The sequence below is a fragment of the Nannospalax galili genome, unplaced genomic scaffold, assembly GCF_000622305.1.
Source record: "Nannospalax galili isolate Female #2095 unplaced genomic scaffold, S.galili_v1.0 scaffold1097, whole genome shotgun sequence".
Classification (NCBI taxonomy): Eukaryota; Metazoa; Chordata; class Mammalia; order Rodentia; family Spalacidae; genus Nannospalax; species Nannospalax galili.
The window spans coordinates 550,414-577,678 of record NW_008340640.1 but is presented as its reverse complement, the minus strand read 5'-3'; the positions used below and the strand labels follow the sequence as shown (position 1 = coordinate 577,678).

General features: G+C 38.9%; 1 protein-coding gene across 12 annotated transcripts in view; it reads right to left on the bottom strand.

Moving 5' to 3' along the window:
• Tcf4 (transcription factor 4) overlaps positions 1-27,265 on the bottom strand; it is a 353,045-nt gene that overhangs the window by 201,958 nt on the left and 123,822 nt on the right. For all 12 annotated transcript variants that reach the window (XM_008835657.3, XM_008835659.3, XM_008835658.3 and 9 more), the window contains one exon: positions 24,897-24,993. In XM_008835657.3, the coding sequence (XP_008833879.1) occupies positions 24,897-24,993 (97 nt within the window). The remainder of the gene's footprint in view (positions 1-24,896; positions 24,994-27,265) is intronic.

The window sequence follows — 27,265 nt, the reverse complement described above, 5'->3', positions numbered from 1 at the left end:
TAAAGGCTACATAACAAGCAACAATGCCAGATAGGAGATACCTTCTTTTGAGTTGTTGGCCAGGGTAGCCAAAGAGATTCCCAGATAGTAACCCAACATAGAACTGGGAAAATGAACAGCAGACTCCAATTTTATCCAAAGGAATATTGACAACTGATTGCCACTAGATAAGGAACAGCTGACCCTCCTAAAACAAAGACCTCTAGATAGGCTGACTAGATTCACCAGAAGGGCAAGTAGTGGGGAATGGCTGGCGGTACTGACAACACAGCAGACAGGAACAGGGATATTAGAGTATAAGGGCTCTAGTGGCGAGAGAGGGCTGACTAGATTCACCAGAAGGGCAAGTAGTGGGGAATGGCTGGGGGTGCCGACAACACAGCAGACAGTAGCAGGGATACTGGAGTATAAGGGTTCTAGTGGGGAGAGGGAGGCTATGGGAGGGTGCTATCTGGGAAGTGGGTGCAAAAATAAATAAATAAATAAAAATTAAAAAAAAATAATTCTTCAAAGCATAAAAATTTGCCCCTTAATAATTAGTAGATGTAAAAAACATTACCATTGAAATCTACCCAATGACTTTATATCTATGCTGTGCCAAGGAGCTCAGAAAGTAACTGACTGTGACTAGTAATCATCAGACATATAGAGATTAGAAACTCATGCGCATCTTAATGTCAATTGTATTAAAAATGAATTTTCTGTATGAAACTTTGTATTTTAATAATGAAATGGAGATCTTTTTTAAAGTTTAAAGCCTCATTTAATTTTATGTCTTATAGGGTTTATATGGAGTACAATATTGTATAACTGTATTAATTCAACTATAAACCTAAAAATTTACAGCCAATTTTGAAAGAGATGCATCTTAGCTCTGGAAATTGTTATTGGATATATCAATGCTGTTATAATGAAATCCTTCTAATTATATGGTTATTAAATTTAAATATATATATAAATTATAGGCACCTTATAACTTACCACATTGTAAGTTATCAATTTATGTACGGTCATCACCTAAGGACTAACAATGATCACAAGGTCATTTTAATTGGTATTTGCTCACTGGTAGAGGCAGATACTGAGCCTGTAGCCATTTGGGGCTACACATATTTCTGACCCACTTTTAAGACCACTAGCAATACGTTTTTCACTCATCCCTTGCAGTTGAATACAAGTAAGTAAGTAAAGGCAGGCTTTATCTTCCTATGTCGCTACCTCAGCAAGTGTTTGCTGAATGATGGCTATGTTGAATGGAGCATGACATCATTCACAAGGTGCTTCTCCTGCACACCCATGACCCCTTCCTCACACCTTGTCTCCTCCAGTGCTCTCAGGAAGATGGCCAGGTCTTTTGCTTATTTCCAGCCTCTGCAGATAGCTCCCTTCATTCATCTTTTTCACTAGCCGTCTCCCCATGATCATTCAGATCTGGACTTCAGTATCAACTGTCTGGACTTTCTCTGTGCTACGTGCCATCCTGCTAGTAGCAAGTATGGCACCTTCTCTTTCCTGGCCTATTTGCTACTTTCTCTGTCTTCCACCAGATATAACTTCAAGTACGTGGCAGTAACGGTGTGTACTTAACTCAAAGCAATTGCACAATAAACATCTGAGGAATCGAATTAATGAGTGACTTAAAGAGTGAGTGCTAACAGAGGAGACATTTATCTGTGATCAGAGGAATGATACTAATCAGTGTACGATACGAGTCAAATAAGCTTACAAACAATGATTTAAAAACCAATCAAGCAATACACTGTTGAACCTTTCCATAAGTTATTGGCATTCGTGGACCATTAACAGTGGGCTATGCCTCCAAATAAAACTTCACCAATCAAGCTGTGATTAGAAGAAGAAGCCCATGGTTAAAGAAATGATTATTAATATCCTGAGAAGCAATTTTACCATGATTACTGCTCTGCCTACTTTAGTCATTAAAATAAAGAGCTTTAGTTCTCTGTAAAGGTTGTATTTTCAACTGTGTAGAAAACTGTAAATAAAAGTAGGCTATAACAATTTCAATGTGATGGCTCATACATAAGAGAAGATGCCTGTACATAAAATATCTACATTGCCACACATTACAAAACGTACAAGTACCTTAAACTACCTTTATGTATTTTATTAAATGTACAGAATTTAACGGAAGCATAAAGTGACATAAAGATTTAAGAATTTCTTAAAGGTGAAGGTGGGTCTATTACCAAGGCCAATATGTGAACCATCAGCCTCTCATAAACCAACTAGGATTCTGTAGCTATGAGCAGCTCAGGGCCAGCTTTCCATCCATGTTATCAGAACATTGGATACATGTTAAAAAAAAAACCCACACCAGCCAAATGCAGTTCTGTCCAAAGATGAGAGGACATATCACAGAAAATTCTTACCCATCTCACTATCTTACAGATTAAAAAGCAAATACAAAAACCTCATGAATAAAACCACAAAAACTTAAGTGTGCATTTTTTTTTCTAGAACATGTAGGCCTTAAAAAATATAGGGCCTCAAGAGATGTCTCAGTAATTAACATGTCCTACTCTTGCAGAAAACCTGGGTTTGGTTCCCAACACCCACATGGCGCTCATGTCTGAAGCTCCAGTTTCAGGGGATCCAGTGCCTCCACGGACACCAGGCATGTACACGGTGCACATACCTACATGCATGCAGACAAACACTCATACAGAGAAAATATTTTTTTAATCTATTATTATAGGCGGGGATGTTAGCTCTGTCATTAAGTGCAAACACAAGGACTTAAATTTGATCCCCAGAACCCATGTAAATAAGCCAGGTCAGGGTCAGAGAGATGGACTAGAGAGTAAGTAAATGCACTTGCTGCCAACCTGATGACCCGAGTCATGTGTACACATGTATACATACACACACACACACACACACACACACACTAGCATAAAATAAACCACACAGCATAGCAGAAAGGGTATTTGAAAATATAAAGAAATCTGGGCCTGGGAGCAAGACTCAGTGTTGAAACAGGGTTTGACATGAAACACTGGGTTTCAGTACCACCAAAAAAATAAGTAAATAAACTTACATAGATAGCATCCTTCGTTTGCTATTTCCCTAACAGTTCTGAAAAAGGATAGCTTTTTTCCTTTTGTGTCATTTGGGCTTAGATCTATATTATAGGAAATGATAATGGATATTCATTTTTAAATATTTATAGTGCTATTTCTTTCTCCAATTTGGCTTTCCTTTCAATTAGTAAAAGTCTGTTAACTTTTTTTTCCTTCAATATAGGAAAAAATCACTCTTACAACACACATACAATGTTAAATTGTGAATGAATACATAATTAAAGTCTGCCAATTCACACCACTGTAGAAGGAAACCTTCGGGGCCAACAGGTTAAATCCTTTAATTTGATGAAACAGTGACATAAAAACAAAGATCATTTCAACCTCCTCTTTTTCTCAATGGAAGTAGGAACAATTTTAGCATATTAAATATCATCTACTTTACTGAAAAAGTTATTAATTTATGGAATGAAAATATCTTGATGGTAAATAATTAGGTGCTAAGTAGGTGATGACTCACTACTAAGTGAGAAAGAAGCAGAAGGAGTTAAGCATAATTCTTTAGATGAACAGTTAGGAAACTAAAAAGAAAAAACTTAGAAACGGTGTGTAGGGCCAGGATTCTCAGCAAAATGATGATCCCTGAACTTGCAGACTCTGTGGGGAGAACCCAGTTATCTATATTGTGTGACTGACCTATAGTGGGGCGACATACAACAGTGTTGAAGAAATGTAGTCTACATTCGTATTTCCTTATGGAATTCAGGTGTCATAGGCCGGCAGATAAGACTGTCATTCATCAGATACAGTTTTGTATAAGGTTTATAAAGGGACTAGGGAGCCGTGAGATGAAGTGTGATTCAAAGTAAACAGGCCATGATCAACTAAGGTGTCATTCTGGTGTTTTCTATTCAGCTCTTGCACTACCTTCAATTTTCACAGAGCATGTGCAGGTGGGGGAAACTTCAAAGACCCTTAGAATAGGCCTCTGTTTTGCAGCACAGCATCCCAGGATCCAGCGTTACCTTTCCCTAAGAGTAACCCATCAAAAACTGACCAATTGTGAGTCAGTGAATGCGTTAGAAACACTAAGATTTAACACACTGAGCCTAGTGGAGCCTCTCTAAAAGATAACTCTAAAGTTAGTGGCAGGAAGTTGTCTTAGTAATTCAAAAAACCATCTCTCCAGCCCCACGCTTACGTGTTTGAAAGTATGCTTAGCTATTTTCTTGACAGATTTCAAAAAGACATGAATAATGATCAATTCCATAAAAACAAACCACAAATTCTCTAAAAATACAGTACTTTGTTTTAATCCCTCAGGGCTTCTTCATTCTTGTAACTTTTCAAAGGTTTGCAGGTGCCAAGCTTTAGGGCTTTATTCATTTCCTTCTTTTCACCCCTTGATCACCTGCTTTGGCATGATTCAGATTTCTTTTGTAGTTTTTTCTTTCTCCCTTGGGAAATTCACGTCGGTTTCTAGCATCTGTCCCCTACCCTCCTTTGTGAACACTGAAGTGAAAAATTCATTTCTGTTTTAGCAATATCTCTATCGCCTGTCAATAAATTATCCTTTCTGTATCTCAAAGACTGAAAAATTCCCCCTTTGGACCTCTTGTTCTTCAGACACTTAACGAGATGGCACCTTACTAAGTTTCTTATCTCACAGGTAATATTTTCTCTCTTGACTCTTACTTTGAGAATTTTTTTCTATATTCTTAACATCTTCCTGTAATCACGCTGGTCTTTCTCAGTAACACTTGATGTCAACTGTGTCTCTTTCTGAATAAATAATTGCTCTGTGCACTTCAGTTTCCAACCCCATTAACGTGATGGTTGGAATTTTCTTACAGTGTTTATTCTTACACAGACCAACTTTCAGGTATCTGCTTGTGTGATTTGACTCCGCTCTGTGTGTCCACCTTGCCCTAGGTTCTCTACTGGACCCACCTCACCATTCTTCACCATAGCCTCTAGCCATCAGGGTTAATGGTTAGACTGTTACAAGGGATAATAAAGAGGCTGTGAGGCTGGGGTTCTACCCACACAGCCTACATTTTCCAGTGTTTCAATCAATGCTTCATATATTATCTGTTATGAATAGCATAATTTGATGGTGAAATCTAGCACAACATGCCATAGGTCCAAACTCTTGGATGCATCCAGATTTGCATAACCAAATCAAGCTGCCTGCTTTATTTCCCTTGTCTAGTTTGACCATTCACTTGCTAAAACCCCTGGCTGGATTATCATCACGTTCTTAAAATATTCCCCCATTCTACACTTCCAATCATATCCTTTGTTTCAGATAAAACTTAATCAAGAGGGGTTTCATGTAAGTTTCCACTTGTACATAATGATAAATAGCTTCAGCTCCATTCAGTACATTCACAATCATTATTGTTCTTTCTTCACCATATACAGATAAATCACATGCTATCCACACAATTATTTCCTGAGACTATGTCCATATACTAGTGGTCTTTTCTACCTGGTGGGCAGAATTTAACTCCTTTCCTACTGCAACATTTGGGACAGAACATTAATTATTAGGCAATAATAACTTGTACCTACAACATCAAATGATACCCTCATCACCTGCATTCAAAATTTAAAGAAGGAAAATTGAGTAGTTAGTTCTGAATGCCAGAAGTGCCCCTACTTTTGGACCAGTGCTAATGACCTCCCAAAATAGAGCAAATGACAGGTTTTATGTGTATTTTTTAAAAAAAAGATTTCTGTCAGACTTGGTAGTATACACCACCATGTGGGAGGCAGAGGCAGGGGTATGGATCCCTGTGAGATTCAGTTCAGCCTGCTGGGGCTACAGTGAGATTCTGTCTCAAAAAATCCAAAAACAGATTTCAACAATTCAAACAATATGAAATAGACTGTCTTGAGCAAACTGACAGGTACCACCAAACAGAAATGCAAAGAAAGAAGGATTTTGCTGCAATAATGTGGACAAGACTAAGGGAGACCGATAGCAGCATTAAGTACCAGGGGCAGGAGAAACGCTCGAGGAGGCCCCAGCATCCTGTGCATTGGTGCCCTGACTTTTTATGAAAAAGAAGTATCACCTTGACCATTTTAAATAAGTAGAGCTTTGCACAAGTAGAAAGTGACTTTTCTAGGATCACTGAGAAACCATGATGCTCTAGTCTTGTGCGCTAATTGGTAATGCTTTAAAGTACCACATTTAACTGGATTTTCTTATAGCACTAATGTTCCTCCACTGACACAACTTAGCACGCAATGTATTTACAAAACCATAGCAGCCTGAGAAGAATTAACAATGAACAATGTGCAAAACAATTACAGGCTTAAACTTTAAACAAGCACTTACAATGAAGATTTAAAAAAAAAAAAAAAAAAAAAAAAAAAAAATTTTTGGCTTTGGGGCAAGTAACAAGCAACTGGAGAAAGATTACAGGGAAATGCTCCCATTCGCAATAAAAAAAAAAAAAAAAAAAAAAACTATCTTGGCTATTGGGTCATTTTCCAGGCTACTAACTGCTAAACCATGTGCAGAACGTGCTTCCAATTTAACCATCCAGATTTTCTGAAAAGGCAGATAGCTTTGCTCTGCAGGCAGAATCAAGTTGCTCTTCAAATTGATTTTTGAAACAAGGCAGTTCTATAGAAAACCAATAAGCTTTTTGCTACAGAATATTAGAGAAGGACAAGTGGGTTTTATTTTTAAGATTCTAATTTCTACATCCATGGAAGTGAAAAAAAAGTACCAACTTCCTCTGGCCTGGATAAAGGTAATAGTTGATCAAATCCTACAGCCCTGTCAGTCTCTGAGGATTATTGGCCACATCTCAGCTCTTCTGAGACACAGCTTCAGTAATGGGTGCCAATGCAAAAAATAGCACATAAGTCAGGATGATTTTTCAAAAGCTACACAGAAAATGAGACATGCTTCCTAACTAATAAAGTACCTCTTCTGTCTTACAAGTAATAGGATAACATGAAACCTGAATTCTCAGAATTGCTAGCTTCCCTCCTTTGGTGGCACCAAATCAAAACCCGTATATAAGGAAAAGGGCAGACAAAAAGGCAGATGCATGCAAAGACTTTATGTTTCCACAAATCTGAAAAGAACTTTATCTGAATATGAATGAACACTCGAAGGTGTGGGCATATCTCTTAGAAGTCTATACAGGAGCCGGGCTAGATGCAGAAGTCTTATACGCTGGTACGATGAACCAAAAGGATGAGCTTGTTCCATGTACCATCCATCCTTCTGTACATGAACAAAGAGGAAGCTAAAGGGTTGCTTATCCAGTGGGGACTCTGCAACTGCAAACTGGATGTTGCTGTCCCTACTGGGACATTTATTATGAAAGTAAGTCAAGCTGACCTAACCCTGGCACTAAGATCAACTTAGACCTTGCATGGACTCCCAGTGCTTGGTTTTAAAACAGGTTGCTGGATGCTAATTCATTCCCTCCCTCTAAGGATGCCTGGATATCTGGCTGCTTCTGCATGAGAACTCTTCTTGAAATTCCCTTGGGCGTGTGCACCAAAATACACACACACACACACGCACGCACGCACGCACGCGCGCGCGCGCGCGCGCACACACACACACACACACACACACATATAATCCAAAGATCTTGTCTGCTACAGAACTATGTTACTAAAGATCTGTTGTGAGTCTAATTTTCATAGTCTTAGGATATAAAGGCCAATCCTGGTAAGGACACAGTAATCTATCTTTTGTTAACATAAACCCCATTTCTGTAAAATCTGTAATTTAACATCTGGCTTGTCTTGCAAATTTCAGTCTTGAAACCAGGTATAGGCAAAGGGGTACCTAGGACTTTAATCCATGTGATTTTAAGGTTTTATGGCTATTGTTGTTTCAGTTATTTTTTCATAAGGCCCAACAAAGTAGCCAGTTAAGAATTGTGGGTCAATGAAAACTTTATTCATCACAATAGTCTATGTGCTTCATAGTAAATATGTTGAATTACAGAACTACATTTGTTCCTTCTACTGGTCATAAAAGAACCATTTGCTTTGAGCTTTCTCTTCAAACAACACTATGTGAATAACAGGAAAAGAAGAATCCACAGTCATGGACATAGACTGTAAACTCCCCACACCAGTAATAGTTACAGTAATAGTGAGCAACTGCTTCATGTGCCATATGTTCCAGGCATCCCCCCTCTATGCATTGATATACATCATTTATTTCTAACCCAGTATATCTTATAATTATCATCAACATCTATATGTGAGGGAACTATGGGGCAGGGAAAGCAACCAGCTTAACCAGCTTGAAATCCATATAGGTTTAACAGTAAAGTTTACCTATAAGGTTAACCATCTAGTCAATGGACCAAGAAGGCACTGCTAGGCATCATGCCATCTGCTTCCCAGGGCAACGAAGTAAGAGTATGGAACCATGCCACACTTGTAGACCAAAACTAGAAAGAAGAAGTCAGATAAGGATAAAATAAGGTCCCATCCCACACATGTAAATGAAGCACTAGTTGTGAAGCAATGAGGGTTAAAAAAAAAAAAATGGTTTTAGTAGACCAATAGGGTCAATCTTCAATCAATGCCAAAATAAAGATATATCAATACAACCAGACTACATTCACCTGAAGCTGAGAGCAGATCCATAAAGGTCTGACTCAGATCTGGAATATCAGTCCTGGGCTTGCCATTTAGAAACAGAAAGAGTAAGTAGATCATGTGCAGAGGGCAGTGACCAGGAAGGAGTACAGGTGTAGCCAAACCATCTTCTGCAGTGCGATAAGTATTTTCCAATGATATTTTTGAAGGAAATGTGGGTTTTTTTTAATCCTTAAAGGTATATTGAAAGCGGGGGTTGGAGGAATGCCTCAGCAGTTAAGAACACTGGTTGCTCTGGCAGAAGACCCAGGTTCAAATCCCAGCACCCACATGGCAGCTAACAACTGTCCGTAACTCCATTTCCAGGGGATCTGACAGCCTCTTCTGTCCTCCACGGGCATTGCATGACACGGGTGCACTTACCTACATGCAGGCAATACATGCATCCACATAAAATAAAAAATAATAAATATATAGAATTGAGAACCTTCTAAAATTAGTGCTGTTAAAATGGAATGAATTGCCTCGTCCATAGCGTCTTCCTCAGTGTAGGGAACACCAAGCAGGAGTGCCTGATGGGACCCATGCATTCATTCATTCCTGAGAGTCACAGCATCATCTATATCCCAACACCTTTTACAGCTTCAGCTAAGAATGATTCCCATGTTGGAAGAGAAAGTGATACAATAAATGACAAAGAACACAAGAAAGAGCTTTGAATTCTGTTCTGGTTTTTAAAATGCATGGTATCATCCCAAATGGTGAGTACAGTAAGTCATGAAATAGAGTTTGAAAGTGATTTGTCAAGGAGGGGAGGGGAGGGGAGGAAAAGAAGGAAAGAAGTAGAAAAGTACATTAAGGATGAGCGATTAAATAGATGGAAAACGATGACTGACTGATTAAACAAGAATTATTTCTCACAGATACCATGTTTATAGGGGAAAAGAGGGTCTAAGACACAGAAGACTTGCTTTTCCAATTTTAAATCTGTAGAAAACCAGATGATTAATCAGAAAATATGCTCCCTCTTCTCTGGGTAATTTATTTATTCCTGTGATTTCACTACTAAATATGAGATACTGCTTGCCAAATCTGCAATCCTGACCCAGAACCACAAATCTGTCTTCCCACAAATATCCAAAAAAAAATTTCATTATGTCTAAAACTGGACTTACCACTCTAATCCCCCATAACCTACTTCTCCCATTTTACACATCTTAATAAGAAGCACTGCCAGCCAACAGGAACGTAAGCTCAACCACCAAGAAGCCATGGCTGACCCCACCCTAACCCATTAGTTTCCAAATCCCATCATTTCCATTAACTCAAATCCATACTATCACTGTTCCTGATTTCAAATTTCCGTTCAATCTCCTACCATCTCCTCTTAAAATTTCTTTAGTTACCTTCTGACTAATTTCCTAGCCCTCAAATTGCCTCTTACAGCAACATGACTGACTGTCCTATACTATTAACCATATCAGGTCACAGAGTCTCACCATTTAAAAACAGCATTTGAGGCTGGGCTTGGTGGCACACACCTTTGGTCCCAGCACTCGGGAGGAAGAGGCAGATGGATCACTGTCAGTTCAAGGCCAGCCTGATCTACATAGTGAGTTCAGGTCAACTGGGACTACAGGGAGACCCTGTCTCAAAAAGACCTTTGAGCTAGACATGGTGGTAGAGTTCAGGTCAACTGGGACTACAGGGAGACCTTGTCTCAAAAAGACCTTTGAGCTAGACATGGTGGTGCATGCCTTTAATCTAGCACTTAGGAGGCAGAGTCAGAAGATCTTCATGAGGTTTAGACCAGCCTGGTCTACATAGAGAGTCCCAGGCTATCTGGGGCTACAAGGAGACCCTGCCCCCTGTCTAAAAACAAAAAACAAAACAAACAACAAAAAATGTAGCTTCTGAGCTATTCACCACATGCTTCATAGAAACCCCAACTTCTTTTACCTTCCATATAAGAGAGCCCTTTCCTTTTTCTAGGGCCAGAATTGCATTAACCTATCAGCCCTTCTTCTGGGGAACAAGGCTTAGGCCTCCCATTGTAGAATCCAGCTCCACCCTGTAAAAGCATTTGTAGCCCCATGTAATTCTCCTTCTACCTGAGTAGTTTTCAGTCTTTAAGAAGCAGCCCAAGTACAATTATGTGTCCATATCAGAATTTATGCTGACTTAACCAATGGCCATGCTCAGCTCCCTTGGGTCACAGATCCACACTGTAGAAATCCACTTCATCAGCTTCTCTCTCAGAGTCACATGCACCTGTTTCTTAAAAATGTAGTCACTATGTTGTGAGCAGGCAAACCGGGTCTCTGGTAACACTTCCACTTTCCCTTGATGGAATGGAATACAGGTAGGAGTGAGTGCTGCCCTACCTCTGCCTCCCCAGCTTCCTGTCATCAATTCATGTGCTATCTGAGGTCCACTGGTCACACTGCAAAATATACAAGATGACAGAAAATGCTAAGGCCTGAAGGGATAGCTCAGTGGCTACAAGCACATGTTGCTGCTTTTCCAGAAGACCTGAGTTCAATTACCAACAATCACACCGGGCCGCTCAGAACTGCCTAAATCTCCAGCTCCTCTCCAGGACACCTGCACTCATACATACATAGCCTCAACACACACACACACACACACACACACACACACACACACACAATTTTTTAAATGCTGAAGTATGAGAATCAGCTGGCTAAGGGGGACAGAAGGGAGGAAGCGCAATACTGATCCACTTAATCTACACAGGCAACCTCTGACCCCTAAATAACTCCTTAAGTGAGGAGAGGGGATAAAATCCTTTATTTGACTAACCTATTATTATTAGGTACTCGATTAGTTGCAGATGAACACGTTTAACTGCTACTGCACTTCTGGGAATTCTTTCAATATTCTCTACAAATGAGAGATGTGGGGATGGGTGAGGACAGAGGCTTTAGAGTTCTGCAGATGCAGCTTAGAATTTGGGCTCCTGCCACTTACTGACTACACAGGGTGGGCAGCCTGTTCTCGGAGATCCTCAGCTACCACCTCTATAAATTGTGAATGGCAATGCCCAGCCAAGAAGTTTACCGTATGTGTAAAGGACTCTGAAAAGGTCTTGCATAAAGTGAACACTCCAAAAACTATAGCTGTTATTATGAGGCTGGTGGCCAGGTTGGGCACTCCAACAGCAGCCAGGCCACATGCTGATATTTTCACTAATGTCCTAAGTAACCACTATTGGATAGCAACCAGATCTTCCTTCAGAAAGTGAGTCAATATAAAGGTAAGAAACGGGGGCACAGCAGTACGTAGTGTCTAACTAGACATGACATTTTGTCACAAGCCTTCCACAGTATTCGTTTGGTGAGAGAATGAATGAATGGATGGATGAATGAATGAATGAAGAGTGTAGAGAGTCATTACTTGGTCAACTTCAAGTATAAATGGAATTTACACAGATGGTTTGTGAAAATACAAATACTGACGACCATATCATTGCAGATATCTTGATAATATTGGTTTTTTTATGTATCAAGCAGTCAATACAAGTTTTCAAGCAGTAACATATTCCTCTCTGCTTTCACAAATATATAATGTGCCCTTTCCATCGCTGTTGTCAGGGAGCATTTCCTCCATGCCCAAAAATCAAGGCAGCTCAGCTAAGCCATGAGGTGTAAAATCCGCTCATGACACAGCCAAGCCTAAAACTGAACTTGCAACCAATTTTATCATCTCTACCCGTTCCAACTTAGCCACTAGGAAAACCTCACTCTCTCTTTTTCTCTGAATAACTACTTGTACTGAAGTTACCAAATCAACAATGTGGAGGGATAGGTACAGGCAGTGTCTTGGATCAGCTAATGGAATTCTCTACATATATTAGAATGCACCAAAATATTTTTGTCTAAAGAATTCTGCCATCTCTGGCCAAACTCACATAAAATGCTATCAATTAGGTGTACTTTCTAAATCCAACCAGTAACATGTGTCACTTGAGCACAATGAATACAAGAAATAGTACTTGAAAGAAAAATTTGTCCTCCTTTACTTGTGAAGATGTATCACATGGATAGGAAACACTTTGTTTTGCAAGGGGGAGGAGCACGCATAATAAAGAAAGGTGATCTGTGCTGATAAAGCTTTAACAGGTGTTGAAATTTATATATTCTATTACAGTCTTACAAGCCTACACTAATTATTAATTATCCGCCTAAGTGTACACCACTTTACACGTCCTGCCCCTTAACTAGAGCTCTCCGAAAAGTCATTGTACGTTGCCTGACTAACGGACCATGTCTTGAACAGCTAAATGGCTTAGCAAATGCAAAGATTTTCCCACATGCACACTTTCCTGTGCTAATGCAGACCTGCTGCCTACACAAACCAATTGTACTTCTGCAGTCACATACCTGGAGGAGGGCGGGAGCTCAGGGATGGAACCTAGCTGGGGACACTCAGCAAAGGGGGGCCAGCCTGCATGCAACTTCTCTAAATCACGTGCAGGAAGCTCCACTGGAGTGACAACTGTGGAGACAGGAGTACTCTCTGGGTCTGCTCTGCAAATGTTTTAAGCAAGCCACAAAGAGGCTTCTTTTTAAGCTAGAGCAGGTGTGAACTCAATTCCACTGTTAAGCCAGTATCAGCTCAGCTGAGAGAACAGTCAGAATTTTTTTTTATTTCAGAACCAAATGAAACTCGTGAAAAGTGAGGGGCAAAAATCTCATTAACCATTTAGATGCCTTGATGAGACTGAGCAAGGCCTTTAGCTTTTTCTTTTCAGTTGGTACTCAAATGACACTGAGGACTCTGCAATGAATAAAAACGCAAAATCATGAACATGTAGAACTGTGTTATTTCTGAGGAAGTGAAAAATTTTGGAGACCTCCCCATCACCAATGGGTCTTCATGGTTTATTTAATAACGGGAAAAAACGATCATTTCAAGAACTGTTCACCAGGTTAATCTGTTCCCATAACTAGCTCAGAGAGATGGCCCATTATTGATGTGGTCCACCAAGATAGTTAAAATATTTATCACTGCATGTCAACTTCCAAGTAATATTTGTGAAGCCATCACTACATAAGGAAGAGGAAAATATAACAACAAAATAAAGCCTAAAAACAAAAGAAAGTATTGATTTGATTATGTTAGGAGAGCAGTTAAGTTCTAAAAATATGGTTATTAGGTTCAATTCCAAAGACTCTGCAGTACTGAAGGAGACAGGGTCACTAGTATATTCCCCTCCATGATTTGGTATCACCCAATTAAGTAGAATTGGTTACACATAAAGTGTTTATGCTTGCATCAGAAGCATTTAGATTTGGTAATTGAACTGTTAAGAATACAGTTGGTCCAAATTGCCAAGGTGAATAAAAGGCACAAACAATTAGCAACCCAGTAATTTCAAGACTTCAGGAGTGCTGACAGCTTACAAGGTTACACAATATTTGGGGATGAGAACACTCAAAAATTAACTTTTTATGTGAGTCTTTCTCTCATCCTTCACTTTCTTTGCCTCCCTCTTCTCTACCAACTGTCATCAGATATGTACTTTCTGTTTGCATTCAGCTTTAATATGGCCCATGAGGAGGTGGCACACAGTTCATCACTTCCACATTCTGCCAAATTTCACTACATGATGCTCAAGTTTGCAAGTGGTCAGCCCCAATAAGCAGAAAAACAGCCTATGTAAAATAATAGTAGGCGTAATAATAATTTGCATTAACTGAATGTAAATGCCAGGTGGCTTCATGCTATTTCATTCAGACAGACAAACTACTCACATGAGAAATTCCATTGTAAGCACTTAAACTTGGGCAAAGTCACAGAGCCTTAGTACTATGAACCGGTGTTCAAATCAGCGGCCAGAGACTACTGCTTGACCCGCCACCCACCAGTTTCCTCAGATTGGGTATTTTCTGTTAGGGTCAATCCCACAAGCACTTTCAATGTTGTTTTTTTGTTTTTCTTTTGTTTTGTTCTTTTGAAGTTTTTGAGAGAGGGTCTCCCTGTAGCCCCAGCTGGCTTGGAACTCGCTATGTAGACCAGGCTGACCTTGATCTCACAAAAGATCTGCCTGCCTCTGCCTCCTAAGTGATGGGATTAAAGGCATGCACTACCGCACTAGGCTCAATGTTGTACTTTAATCATAAACAATGAAACCTATTATATTTTACAGTAATTTAAGTGATGCTTCATCATAGTTTTCCTACTAATAAATATATGTCAAGGAATTCAGAAGTGATTAATAAGTAACTATTGAAAAGATGAAAAATATTTGAGTTCCATCTATGAAGTACTTCGGTTTTAGTAATGTGCTTCAAACACTTGGTACTGGTTGGTTCCTAGGCCCTATAGTCTGCAATGGGAAATGAAATGAGAGCCAATGAATTCCTCTTTCCACTCAATAATACATGGTTCCTTTAGTCTCAGAAATCCCCAGGAATGAGGCGAAGGGCAGAAGAGCCCCACGTGGAGGCTGTGCTGGTCAACTCTCCGGGTCAAGGTTCTCTTGGAAAGGGCTGAGCAGTAATGTCTCCAGGACATTCCCTAACACACGGAAGGTGGTTGTCAAAGAATCCCCCTGATGAAAAGCCTTGTTGTCCACAGTGACTCCACAGTTCAGGTGGAACGGAAAAATCTCTATTTTTCAGCCAGTTTCTTGAACTCACTCTAACGGTGTCTCCGTCATGTGCAGAGGGGACACTGAGAACATTTAAAATGGAAAGGAATACAGCTGGAGGCAAATGTTTTACAAAGGGACAAATCTGAATTCAACAAAGCTATGCTCAGTGATGTGCTTGTTTCATAGGCTTTGGTAGACCGACTAAGAAAGAAACCACTTTGGTGTTGATGTTTGGTGAACTAAGCATTGCTCCTCTACCTCCACTGGCTCCTGCCTTCTGCACTGATCACATTTGAAGGTAAAGGTATTTTTAAACTGCCATCATGCATAACTCAAAGTCTCTATATTTTAAATTCATAACCCAGACAAAATTAGCAGACTACCAATCTGAAGATGTGCTACACCATGAGTCCCAGCACAGGGCGAGCACCAGAGTCCACGTGCCTTGACACCTCTTTCAGCACAGGGAGCTTAAAAGAGCTCCTCCTGTGGCTTCTTGGGTCCTAATGAATGATGTCATGAGAACACAGAAAACTCACATTTTTATGGAGCATCAGCTGAACACCTAAGGTGGACCCATTCCAGCAATCAGATCATAGATGTCTGAACTGGATTAATATTATTGTCCTGGATTTGAGAAACAATAAAAGCTTTAAGAAATCCAAAGGAGACTAAGGATGTAGAAATACTTGCCTTGCCTGATGACTTGAGTTTGATTCCTGGACCCACAATGGAAGGAAAGAAACCACTGCTTCAAGTTGTCCTATATAACGCATGCTGTGGCACACTACACACACTACACACACACACAAACACACACACACACACACACACATATACACACACTGCTGATAACAATTTTTTAAAATCAAAGAAAAGAAATTCAGTGTTTAAAAACCCAGGATCTGTCAAGAAGCAGGATTCTGGTTAATGCTGTCTGAGTTAACATTTTATGCAAAATTCAGAGAAACTATCTTCCCAGCGAAGAATTTCGGGTTTACTACTAAATAAAAACAGGATCGGTTAGCTTCCCATTGCCTCCTTCCAGATAGATGGGCTTTTTCCCCTGCCTATGTTCTCACTGGTCTGAGTCATGCCACAGTACTCATCAGCAGGGCTGGGAAACTTCTGGCTCAAAGTTGGAGCCCATTCTCACAATTTTATCCAGTCTTGGCATGCTGTCCAAAATTAAATGTCTTTTGGCGTACCTAATCCTCCACATTAAAAATCAACAAGTATAATTATGTTCATATTAAATGAAAATGGAGGGGCCCCCACCCTGCCCCAGGAGGCAGGCATTCTCTCTGCCTGCTTCCGTGTGGCACTGGTGGAGGTGTGTGCCCTGGAGACTGTGCTGGCAGTAGTCCAGGAGAAAGAGGATCTGTCTGCCTGTCACTTGAAGTGGCATGTCCCAGGGTGCCAGGTCTCCTCTGAATGGGTTCAACGGGAGGTTGTGGGAGTTAAGACATACCTTTGGCTCTACCAAACAGAGCACCAAAAAGACTCAGGTAGAGGCTGGTAGCTCAAACTCTAAGCCTGCTACCTGACAAAGATACTTTGGACAGGCTCAAAGGTCAAGTCAGAGACTTAAAAGGGAAGGCACACAAAAAGTGGGAACTGGCTGCCTGTTGGCCTGCTCAGGGGGTTAGCACAATGAAGGCTCAGGCCTTGTAGGTAAATGAACACTCAGCCCCAGACTCATTTTTTTAACTCATATAGCACTCTCCTGCTGACAACCCCGCTGTAGGAACCTTCCATCTACTCCATGGCCTCTTTGTGTTTTCTTCTCATTTTCTGTCTAGAACTGAGTTGAGACTTTAAAACAAAACTTTATTACATGAAAGTTTATTCCTAGTTTTCAAAACTGTTAAGCAGAAATTGACATATTTCGCTTTAAAAAGTACACAACATGAATCAAACACAGATAGCTGGTAAGTCCACTATGAATTCCGCACCCTCTTCTCATGTGTTCTCACTAAAGAGACTGTGGAGCTACTGAACTCAGCCTCCCTGACCCCCAAAGCCAGAGATGGGCAGACTAGACAGGAGCCAGGAGTAAATGGGATAGATGTTACTAAACTCATCTTTCCCAATCTTGACACCAGAAGCTGTAAGTCATTTGGGGACAGTGAGATGGACAAAAGAATCCCAGAGTCAGCAGCCCCAAAATCACTAACCTTCAAACAAATTCTAGCAGCAGCAACTACCGAACTTGAGAAGAAAAATTATTTTTAAGCCATCATTAGTCAAATTTTATAGAATGTCAAGAAAACACATTCCTATCTGATATAAAAGCTTTATACATGCATGTGAATCTTAAATGATATTTTTTTCTCTTACAATTAATAACAACCTTTCGTTCTTTCTCTCTAGAAGAGACTCAATGTGTGACCCAAGCTGCCTCATACTTGGGCTCCTCACACTTGGGCTTGTGTTTTGTTCTCAAGGGACCTGGGGTTAGCATACCCAGCTATAGTGAACAATCTTCTACACACACACAAAAAAAATCTTCCTAGGCTACTTAGGAGATCTGTTAGCCATAGTCTTCATGGAACATTTTTCTAACTATCACTTCTTGTAAATTCTATTAAACCAGGTTTTATAAACCTGTTATAACAGTGAAAGTCCCTCACACACACAGTATGAATTGGGCTATACAGTAGAGGGGGTACCAGAATGAAGAGGAAGCTAGACCACAGAAAGAGCAATGCAAGTGCTTGCTGACTGGACGGCAGGAAATGGGTTATCTGAATGCTGGGAGCCATCAACTTTCTCAATGGCCTTTCTAAATATTATTGATTTCATTTACTTCCTCTTACACACCAAGCAATCTGTGCTGTATATATTGAAAGCTGAAATCTACCAAGCTGTAATATGAACCATACTCTAAAAATAGGAGAATATTCTGTACAGCCAAGGATATATAACTATAAAATAAGAATTGAATTTCTATTGCCCTGGTTCTGGTTTAAGGTTTTCTTTCTAGTACAGTAGGATCTAAGGCAGACTCAAATTTATGGACTTATCACGCAGGGTTTAAACCCTATATAAACTCTATATATCTGGTTTCCAGAGTCATTCATGACTTAAAGCACTCAAGGCCATTTGTTGAGGTTCTACATTCCTATCCCAAGTACTGGCCTAAAGCAGAATACATTTTCTCCTGGATTCAAACCTACTGGGCTATTATTTTACCCAGGATCCATCCTTTAATTACAGATCTGGAATGAGTTGAGACATAAAAGAAAACACCCAGCTGAGATCATGCTTCAAAGACTGACATTTTGGGCCAGCAAGAGGGCTCCACATGTAAAAGTACTTGCTGCTAAGTCTGAATTCTATCTCTGGAACCCGCATGGTAGAGGGAGAAAACTGACTCTCACAAATTGTCCTCTGAACTCCACACAAATGTGTCATGTGTTTTCCTGCACACAGACACACACACAGACACACAAATAGACACACACACACACACAGATACACACACAAAATAGATAAATGTAAAGAACACACACACACACACACACATACACACACACACACACACACAGAGAGAGAAGGAGAGAGAGAGAGAGGTTCCCACACATGTACACACACACAAAACAAAGATTTACATTTGAAAATCACATCCCTACCAAAGCCACTTGAAAGTGTTCATAAAACAAGGATGAAGGAATTAGAAACAATAAAACACCACTAAAGATAAAATATAGGATGACAAATTGACATAGGTAAGAGATCAATGGACCATTAGATGAGAAAATTACAAGCAGCATCCAAAGGATGGTTCCTCCCTTTGCTAGAAGATATGAAACCATACAGGCCTGAGTCCCCACAAACAGGGTAGCAAATGAATAGAAAACTCTGGCTTTCTGAGCTCTAGCCTTAGCTCAACAGTCAGGCTGCTAAAATCACCAACACTGACACACCAAAAAGTCATATTTCTCAGTATTTCAAGAAGAAGGTTTAAGTTTAGCATATCAAAAGAATCAAAACTCTCTGACAATGCAAATAAAATCAAATCAGAATACTACTAAAGATTACTCCTGCCTAGAATTGCTGGTGTCACATAGCCCAACACATAGGAGATGATAACCAGACAACTCAAGCTGAGAGATGCCATGTAAACACACATGCACACACAGACACAGACACACACAACAGTGTTAGAGTACTTGCTAGAATACACAAGGCCCTGGGATCAATCCCAGAACCACCACCACAAAAGAAAGAATTCACCAGGAGTTCAGGTAGCAATGTCCAGCATGAAATACTAATGAACTTCCAAGCAGCCTGCTGATTTAATTGATTTCAGAACACTTGAAGAGGGAACTACAACTTCCAGTATCTCTATTCCCATTTCCATTTTAGTGCAGTGACTCAAACATATGTGACCTCTGGAACTTTCAAACATCAAATGATTGCTGTCATTGTACAGATTTTGCTTTTTTCTAATATTTACATTCCTGCACAGAAAACCCATCTGACCGAGGGGGCTAGTAAAACCCAACCCATGCTTTGAAAATATGGTGTTTCTTTATGGTCATGCTTTCCCTTTGCACATGAAGGACTCCAAAACAGTTTCCCTCATAAAAGCTGATTCATTGGTATTTTCCATTTTCCATTGAAAAGAAAACCTCATCGTTGGCATCTACTCACAGGTGCTGTTTTACAAGAAGTCTGTGTCACCTGTATTGCCACTTGAGCCTGAAAACTCACAACACTCTACCTTTATGCTGGGGTAAACTCGAGGTAGCCATAAACACTCTGAAGTAATACAAACCTAAATATTTCTGCTAGGCAAACGGAGCAGTGGAACCGAATTATAATGAGCCAGCAGCTGTCACAATATGACCACAGTAACCAAATGAAAATACCAACCGCTAACCCAGATGAGACTCAAAGGTCATCCTATAAGCCAGCAGCTTTCTTCAGCTCTGTCTGAAACCCCAATCTAATCGTGCAGTGAAATGTTCCACTGAGCTAGTTTAGAAGTCTGTGAGTCTCCTGGTGAATTATTTAGTGACCTGGTGCAGATTAAGGACTAGAACCAAATACCACAGTTAGGAAACTGAACCACTCACAATGGGACTTGTGAAAACGGGCAGCTGACAATAAAGCTGCACCCAACTGTCCAGAAGTATCACTTTGCACGTCCCTTGGTCACTAGCTCAGGGATATGATCTCACTGGATAGCATGAGCATTTGTCCTCCAACAATCTGGTTTTCAATTAAGATTCTGGAACAATAGAAGGAAAATACAAGTTTCAATCCTTCCTCAGATCGAAGACTTTCAGTTAGAAAACATACCATCCAGAATTAGGGAAATATTTGGATAGTAATTTCCAAAAGGTTGATGCTTTCTAAAAGGCAGATTCATTTTTTTTAATATAGACAAAAGTTTAAAAAATAGGAGTGTTTTGAACAACCTATATTCTTTGTATATACTTCTTAACAGGATTTTCAAACAATTCTGTAGCATAGAAATAATCCTCTAAAAGATATAGAACTCAGGGGCTGGAGAGATGACTCAGCAGTGAAGAGCACTGACTGCTCTTGCAGAGGACCCAGATTTGATTCCCAGCACCCAAATGGCGGTTAACAACCACTTGTAACTCCAGTGTCAAGGAATCCGACACCCTCTTCTGACCTCTGTGGGCATTGCACGACATGCGCCTACCTACATGCAAGCAATATACTCATACACATAAAATTAAAATAATAAATAAAAATTTTTAAAAAGACACAGAACTCAAACTCAGGGTCCTCTGTCCTCTTAGGTGATTCCAAAAGCTACCCAACCAACCACCTGTGAAGGTTTAATTAAGCTGCTTCAAAAATACAGCAAACAAGTTTCTAACAGGTGAAAGCTTCCATTAATATCATTAATAAGCACAGAAACAGTAACAGGAAAGACATGACCTGTTTCCTTTACATACAAACAGTACATTGGATCACATCTAAGGTAAATTGGTTTATAACTCCTAGATGACAGCGTAGTAAGTACACTGCAAATGTCAGGTGAAAGGGATGCTCAGTAACTGGCAAATTTGCTGTAGTCTCTCAAAATCCTCATGGCCCTTCCCATACCCAAACAAAAAGAAACAGCCATTCAAGCCAATATTTTATCAGAAACCTGCTTTCTGGTTAGTTGCAATTACTTTACAGAATTTATATAGTATCACCTAAATAAAGAAACCATGTGTGACAACCACAACTAGAAAACGGCATAACTAATAAAAATGCCTCTTGCCAAGAAGTGCCCGAGTTCTCAAAACCTAACAGGCACATGTGTGTAATTTGGAGCCTGTGTGTGCACTCATATATAAGCAAACTTCTGTTCATTTATTTTTACATTAGAGATTTCATAACCATGAGATGGGGTAGTATTTACAGATATACAAATTTATTTCTAAAAGAATAAATTAACAAAGACATTTTTATTTATCACTTTTATCCCATTTCAAATAAATCAAGAAAGAGAGACACAAATGGATTAAGTAGTGTTATTCTGGTAACATACAGAAATGCTATATTATAAAAACTATAACATTCATGTAAAATCATTCATGTGAAATAAAAAAGTTCAGACTTGTAAAAATGCTTTTGTTAGGATAAAGATGTTTGTGGGTAAGCATGTTATCAAGGACTGTGTCATGTCACTAAGAAACAAAATGTACCACAATAATTCACTCAAAAAGGAGTACCTTCTCTTTCTTTGAAATAAAATAAAACCTTAAAAGTGAACCGTTAAAAAAAAAAAAATCAGGTCATCTGCAGTTAATAACTCTTTCCGGTAAAATTAGTGTCACTTATTTCTGAAGCAGACGCCTAATTCAGTCACAGACTTGATTGATTTGACAATAGAAAATCTGCTCCAATAAAGTGGCTGATTTATTTCTGATGCTATAGCTTTTACCCTTATGTGACATCATGGCGGAATTAAGTCTGAAACGTAAAGAAACCTTTTGTAGTTTTAATGAAAACCAGTTAAAGATTCTAGAGTGGACTGTTGCTCAAAACTTTCAGTAAATTCTAATAGCTTTTGGTTTGAGGAAAATGTTCGCAAGGGTTATAGCATTAGAATACAGGTTTGGACACAAAGAACGTCCATGACACAGCATGCCTGTGTTCCAGAGCTCAAAATGTGCTGCTTATGTAACAGGTCTCACTTTGTGTTTCGTTCTATTTGCAAATTGATTGTCTTTAATCTTTTGAAAATTACATGTCCTCTTTGTAAAAATGCAGCACAACATCCAAAGGACTTCGTCTTAAAGAGTAGTTTAATTTTAAGTAAACAGCAGCTTGGGCAAACTCAATGTAGATCTTTGTTCTCTGAAGCTGGCCCTGAGATACCCAAGCCCATCAAGAGGGCGTTTGGGATGTGAGAAATTAGAGTGGTGGGAAGAGTTTTCAAGGCACCAGCACGATCATTTCTCTGAAAATAATTTTAAATTCTTCTCTAAACTAAAAATGTAAGGCATTTCATACTCATTTCAATGCCTTTTTCTCTCTTTTTCTTTTTTGCACACTGCACAGTGCCCTCTCGCTCTGAGGGTGACTTCTCTGACCCCCGTCTGACACTGCCCTGTTAATGTCAGATAAACCATTTAGCCCAAGCACAATTCTTTTCTGTGCAAAAATCTGCTTGAGGTGGAAAATGTAGCAGTTTGTAAACAATAAAGAGCCATGTTTCAGACCAGACAGCTTATCTAACAGAGAAGCCCTTTCACTGGGAACAGTGGGTGGGAGCCTCTGAGACTAGCATTTCCTACCACAATGCAGGGGACTGTCTTGGCCTCCATGTTTAAGAGTTTAATGGGAAGGAGGGCAGACGGGATGAAAGAGCAAAGCTGACATGAATTTTCAGCTTAAACAACAACCAAGCGAGAAGAATCAGCTCCAGGCTGGGGGTCACTTATATTTTAAATATTATCTGGAAAAAATATTAAATACTATGTAGATAAACAACTAATTGAGTTTGTAAAACAGTTGTCCGTAATGAACAAGAATAATTAATATAGCTGTGCGCCTTGGTATATTCTGATATTAATTCATCAAATTTCTCTTTCAACTTGTTTCACATATATAATGTACTTCCTAACATGAGGAAAATATGCAAATTGTGTTAGTAATATGTTAGTAAATTGTGATTTACATATTTTAAGTCAAGTTTTTAGCTCATCTGGATAATTTTAGAATCTTCTAAAGGAAATCAGTATATTCTTTCTCAACTTAATCTTTAATTCTGTCTTATATAGTTGGGCAAGGAGGAACAAAAGGGTAAAGGTGTCTTAAAATCATGGTTATTGACACTGAAGTTAAAAGTTGTACTTTAAAATCTAAATTGACAAACATCATCATCTGTTTCTACATATACTAGTCCGCTGAGGTTTGATGTATTTGTCCATTAATAATTGAACAGAGCTAAGATTTCTTCTTTAGTTAAAAATGAAAACATCAATATGAAGTTCACCATTTTGAAGTCATAAAGAAAATACAAATAACAAGAACCTAAGATCAAATACCATTTCACATTACCCAGGAAAGACACTCAAAGGCATAACATGACACTAGCCATTAAAAACAACTCCTTTGTTAAATAACCCATTTGATGATGATTTTCTGGGGGAGGGGAAACGATTGAGATTAAAGGACCATCAGCAGCATAAGTAACTGGCATAGCTTCCAAGGCTTGAAATCAGGACACTCTTTAAAAGCATTTGCAATTACAGTTTCAGAATGATACAATTATTGCTGGGTATTTTCCTTAGAGAATGGTCCAACAGCTTGTGTCATGAAATTGAACTTCATTTATTGACAGCTCTGCAACAGAATTTGGCCAGTCTGAAAGACTTACTAATATTGTTAAGAACTCACATTTACTAGAACAAAGATCATTTTCTTCAATCAAAACTGAAGTAGCCAGCTACTGGGACCTTTTAAGCCATTATGAATTGTCATTTCAATGCACAGGTTACTGCTGTTAAACAAACATCCCTACAGGAGAGTCAAAGGCAGAAAAATAAGCTGCGGAAACCAGTATGAAGGACAAGACAGAAATTTGTAGACAGACTCAAACTCCAAGTAGCCATGCAGCTTGCTTGAAATGATGCAGGATGTGGCCTACCATAACATCAGCAGTAACGTCCATCCCTGGACAAATACTCAGCCAGATTTTACAATTCAACTTGAATAAGCTACTCTGAGTTAAGCACACTAAGTCCTTTGACAACATTACCATAACCTTAATAGTAAAAGTTCACAATCAATGCTTTGTGCCCTTGTCAACCAAGAAGCCCAATGTTTTTATTATAAATACTCACCACTTCAACTTCACCAGTGTCTAAGAAAAGTACCATTGTAACACTTAAGTGGGGTATGCTTTCTGTCTAAGAAAGAAAAATTCCACATAGACTCCATATCGTTGAAATTATTTAATTCCATATGTTTGTAAAACTTAGTCCTTGATGTAGTATTAGCAAACATAGACAATCACTATATTTCTAGAAATTAAGAGTCCTGGGGTTAAACTGGCTAAATAACCCTGTTCCTAAAATCTGAATGGCTGTCTGATACATGGTATCCCCTTACATGGCAAACAAGCATTCCAAAAGGGCATGTTAATATAAAACTTGTCTTACTTTGTATTCTGGAATTGACAAAGGGTGGAGAGAGATTGTCGTGTGACCCAAGATCCCTGCTGGTCATGTGGTCATAGGGAGTCCCATCTCCATAGTTCTGTAAATAAAATAACAAGGTAAGTTTCTTAATTTTACATTTAAAACTACATACATAAACATACTCCCAATACTAAAACTCCTCCCATCAAAAGAAACTGGAGTCAATTATTTGCTCCAAGGAGCCTCACTGTGGGAACTTGCACCTTCACATGAGTAGTGGGTTAGACAGAGTTCTGTAATCTACAAGGTTTAAATAATATATAAACTGTAAAGTCTTGAGAATAGTGGTAATGATACCAACTGTACTGAGTTGTTGTGATTTAATGAAATAATATATTAAAACATCATACTATATACTCACTGCATATATCAAAACTTATTCTTTTGACAAGCCTACATTAAAGCAAGGAGAAATAAGCCATTCAAACCATGGTAGAGCCCTTTAAACATTTAGCTTACTATACTGGTTTTGATGTTTTGTTACAGTTACTGTTGAAGTTGTAAAATGACCAACTCATTTTATTAGTAATTAACACATAAAAATGTGAATATTACTCTTTAACTATGAATGAACATAGAGCCTCAGCACAGGGGCCTATAACTCAGCTTCAGCCTATATTTCATGGCTTAGCAGTACAAGCCTGAAAACCTGAGATCTAGCTCCAGAAACCATGTAAAAGTGGAAGGAGAGAGCTGACCCCACAAAATTAGCTCTGACTTCCACATGTGTCCTATATCCCTCTCCACGAACGTCATATATACACTCTGACACACATATATACATACAGTCATTAATAATTATAATAATAATGCACAGGATAAAGTTTAAAGCTTCAGCATAAATCAGTATTTCCTGAAATGAACAAAATATGCTACATAAAAAACAATTTTAAAGGGGATCATTTGGGGGGAGAAATGTTTCAATTTATTTATGATTTCTTTGTCTTAGGAATTTAAAATTAAAACATTATTTTTAAGCTTCCTAGTCACTTAAATTTCATGGAGAAATTTAATAACATGTAAGAAAGAGTTAAAAACCATTTGTATTATTTGATTCAAATCTCATTCTATAAAAGTACACAAAGTGACCAGAAAAGGGGGAGTGACTGCTCAGCTGGTTGAACTGTCTGTAAAGTCTAAGTCAAATTTACTTAGAGGTATCAGTTGGCATGTCAGCCAAAGGGCAGAATCTGCCCACACATGAAAGATGGATGCTGAGAGAAGAAGGAAGGCATGTCACCTCACTAGAGAGGACTGGAATCCTCAGGACAAACAATAACGTTTTTACTTACCTTTCCTTATTTATAAAAAACTAATCAGGATGATGCTGTACATAAATACATCTACCAGTATGTTAATATGTAAATAGATGCCACATTTCAAAAGCCTATGGTGAATATTATTACTACTCCTACACTGCGTATTGCATGCTAGTGATTATTATTTATGAAGTGTCTTTATCCCAGATAGTGCACTACAAGCATTAATATATATTATCTAAGTTAATGGTCAGCAGAGTATTGTGGGCAGAAGACAGTACCACCAAGTCAAGATGGGGGGAGACACATAGCAAGATCACCTGATAGGCATCTACAAGCATCTGTCTTTTGCAAACAAAATTTAGATAACATAAATTAAAATATATTGACTTAAAATTACTCACCAATGTAGTGTGTGTGTGTGTGTGTGTATGTGTGTGTGTGTGTGGGTGTGGGTGTGGGTGTGTATATGTGTGTTCCTGTGTGTGGCAGGGGGTATAGCCATATGCTTGTATGGCAAGCACTTTACCAACTGAACTACTTCACAAGCCCCATAAATGTATTTCCTTTTTATATTTTTAATTGCACTCGTTTATTTTTAGAGAACGCAGAGATACCATGGTATGGCCCATGTGTGCAGGTCAGAGGACAACTTGCAGGAGTCAGTGGTCTCCTACACCATGCAGTCCCAGGGGTCAAACTCAGATTGCCAGCTTGGTGGAAAGCACCTTTACCCAATGAGCCAACTCTCCAGCACATTTTTTTTTAATAAAAATGGCTTTATGGAAACTGAACTTAAAAATAAGTCAAGAAGAATATAAGTGGACCTTGTTTTCCAAAATTCAATTGAAAGCACTCCATTTTGGAGTAAATACACATTGTAAGAATTTTTAAATTTTAATGGTAAAAAAATTAATAGCAAGAAGTTAATATAAAATTACTAATTAATGTCTGATGTGAATTTAGTTTAATGCTCAGAGTGTTGTACTGAATTACATACAATACAATTGCATGTAAAACAAAGAATTCAAGAGAAACTGAATGAACTCAACGATAGAGGGAACCTTCCTC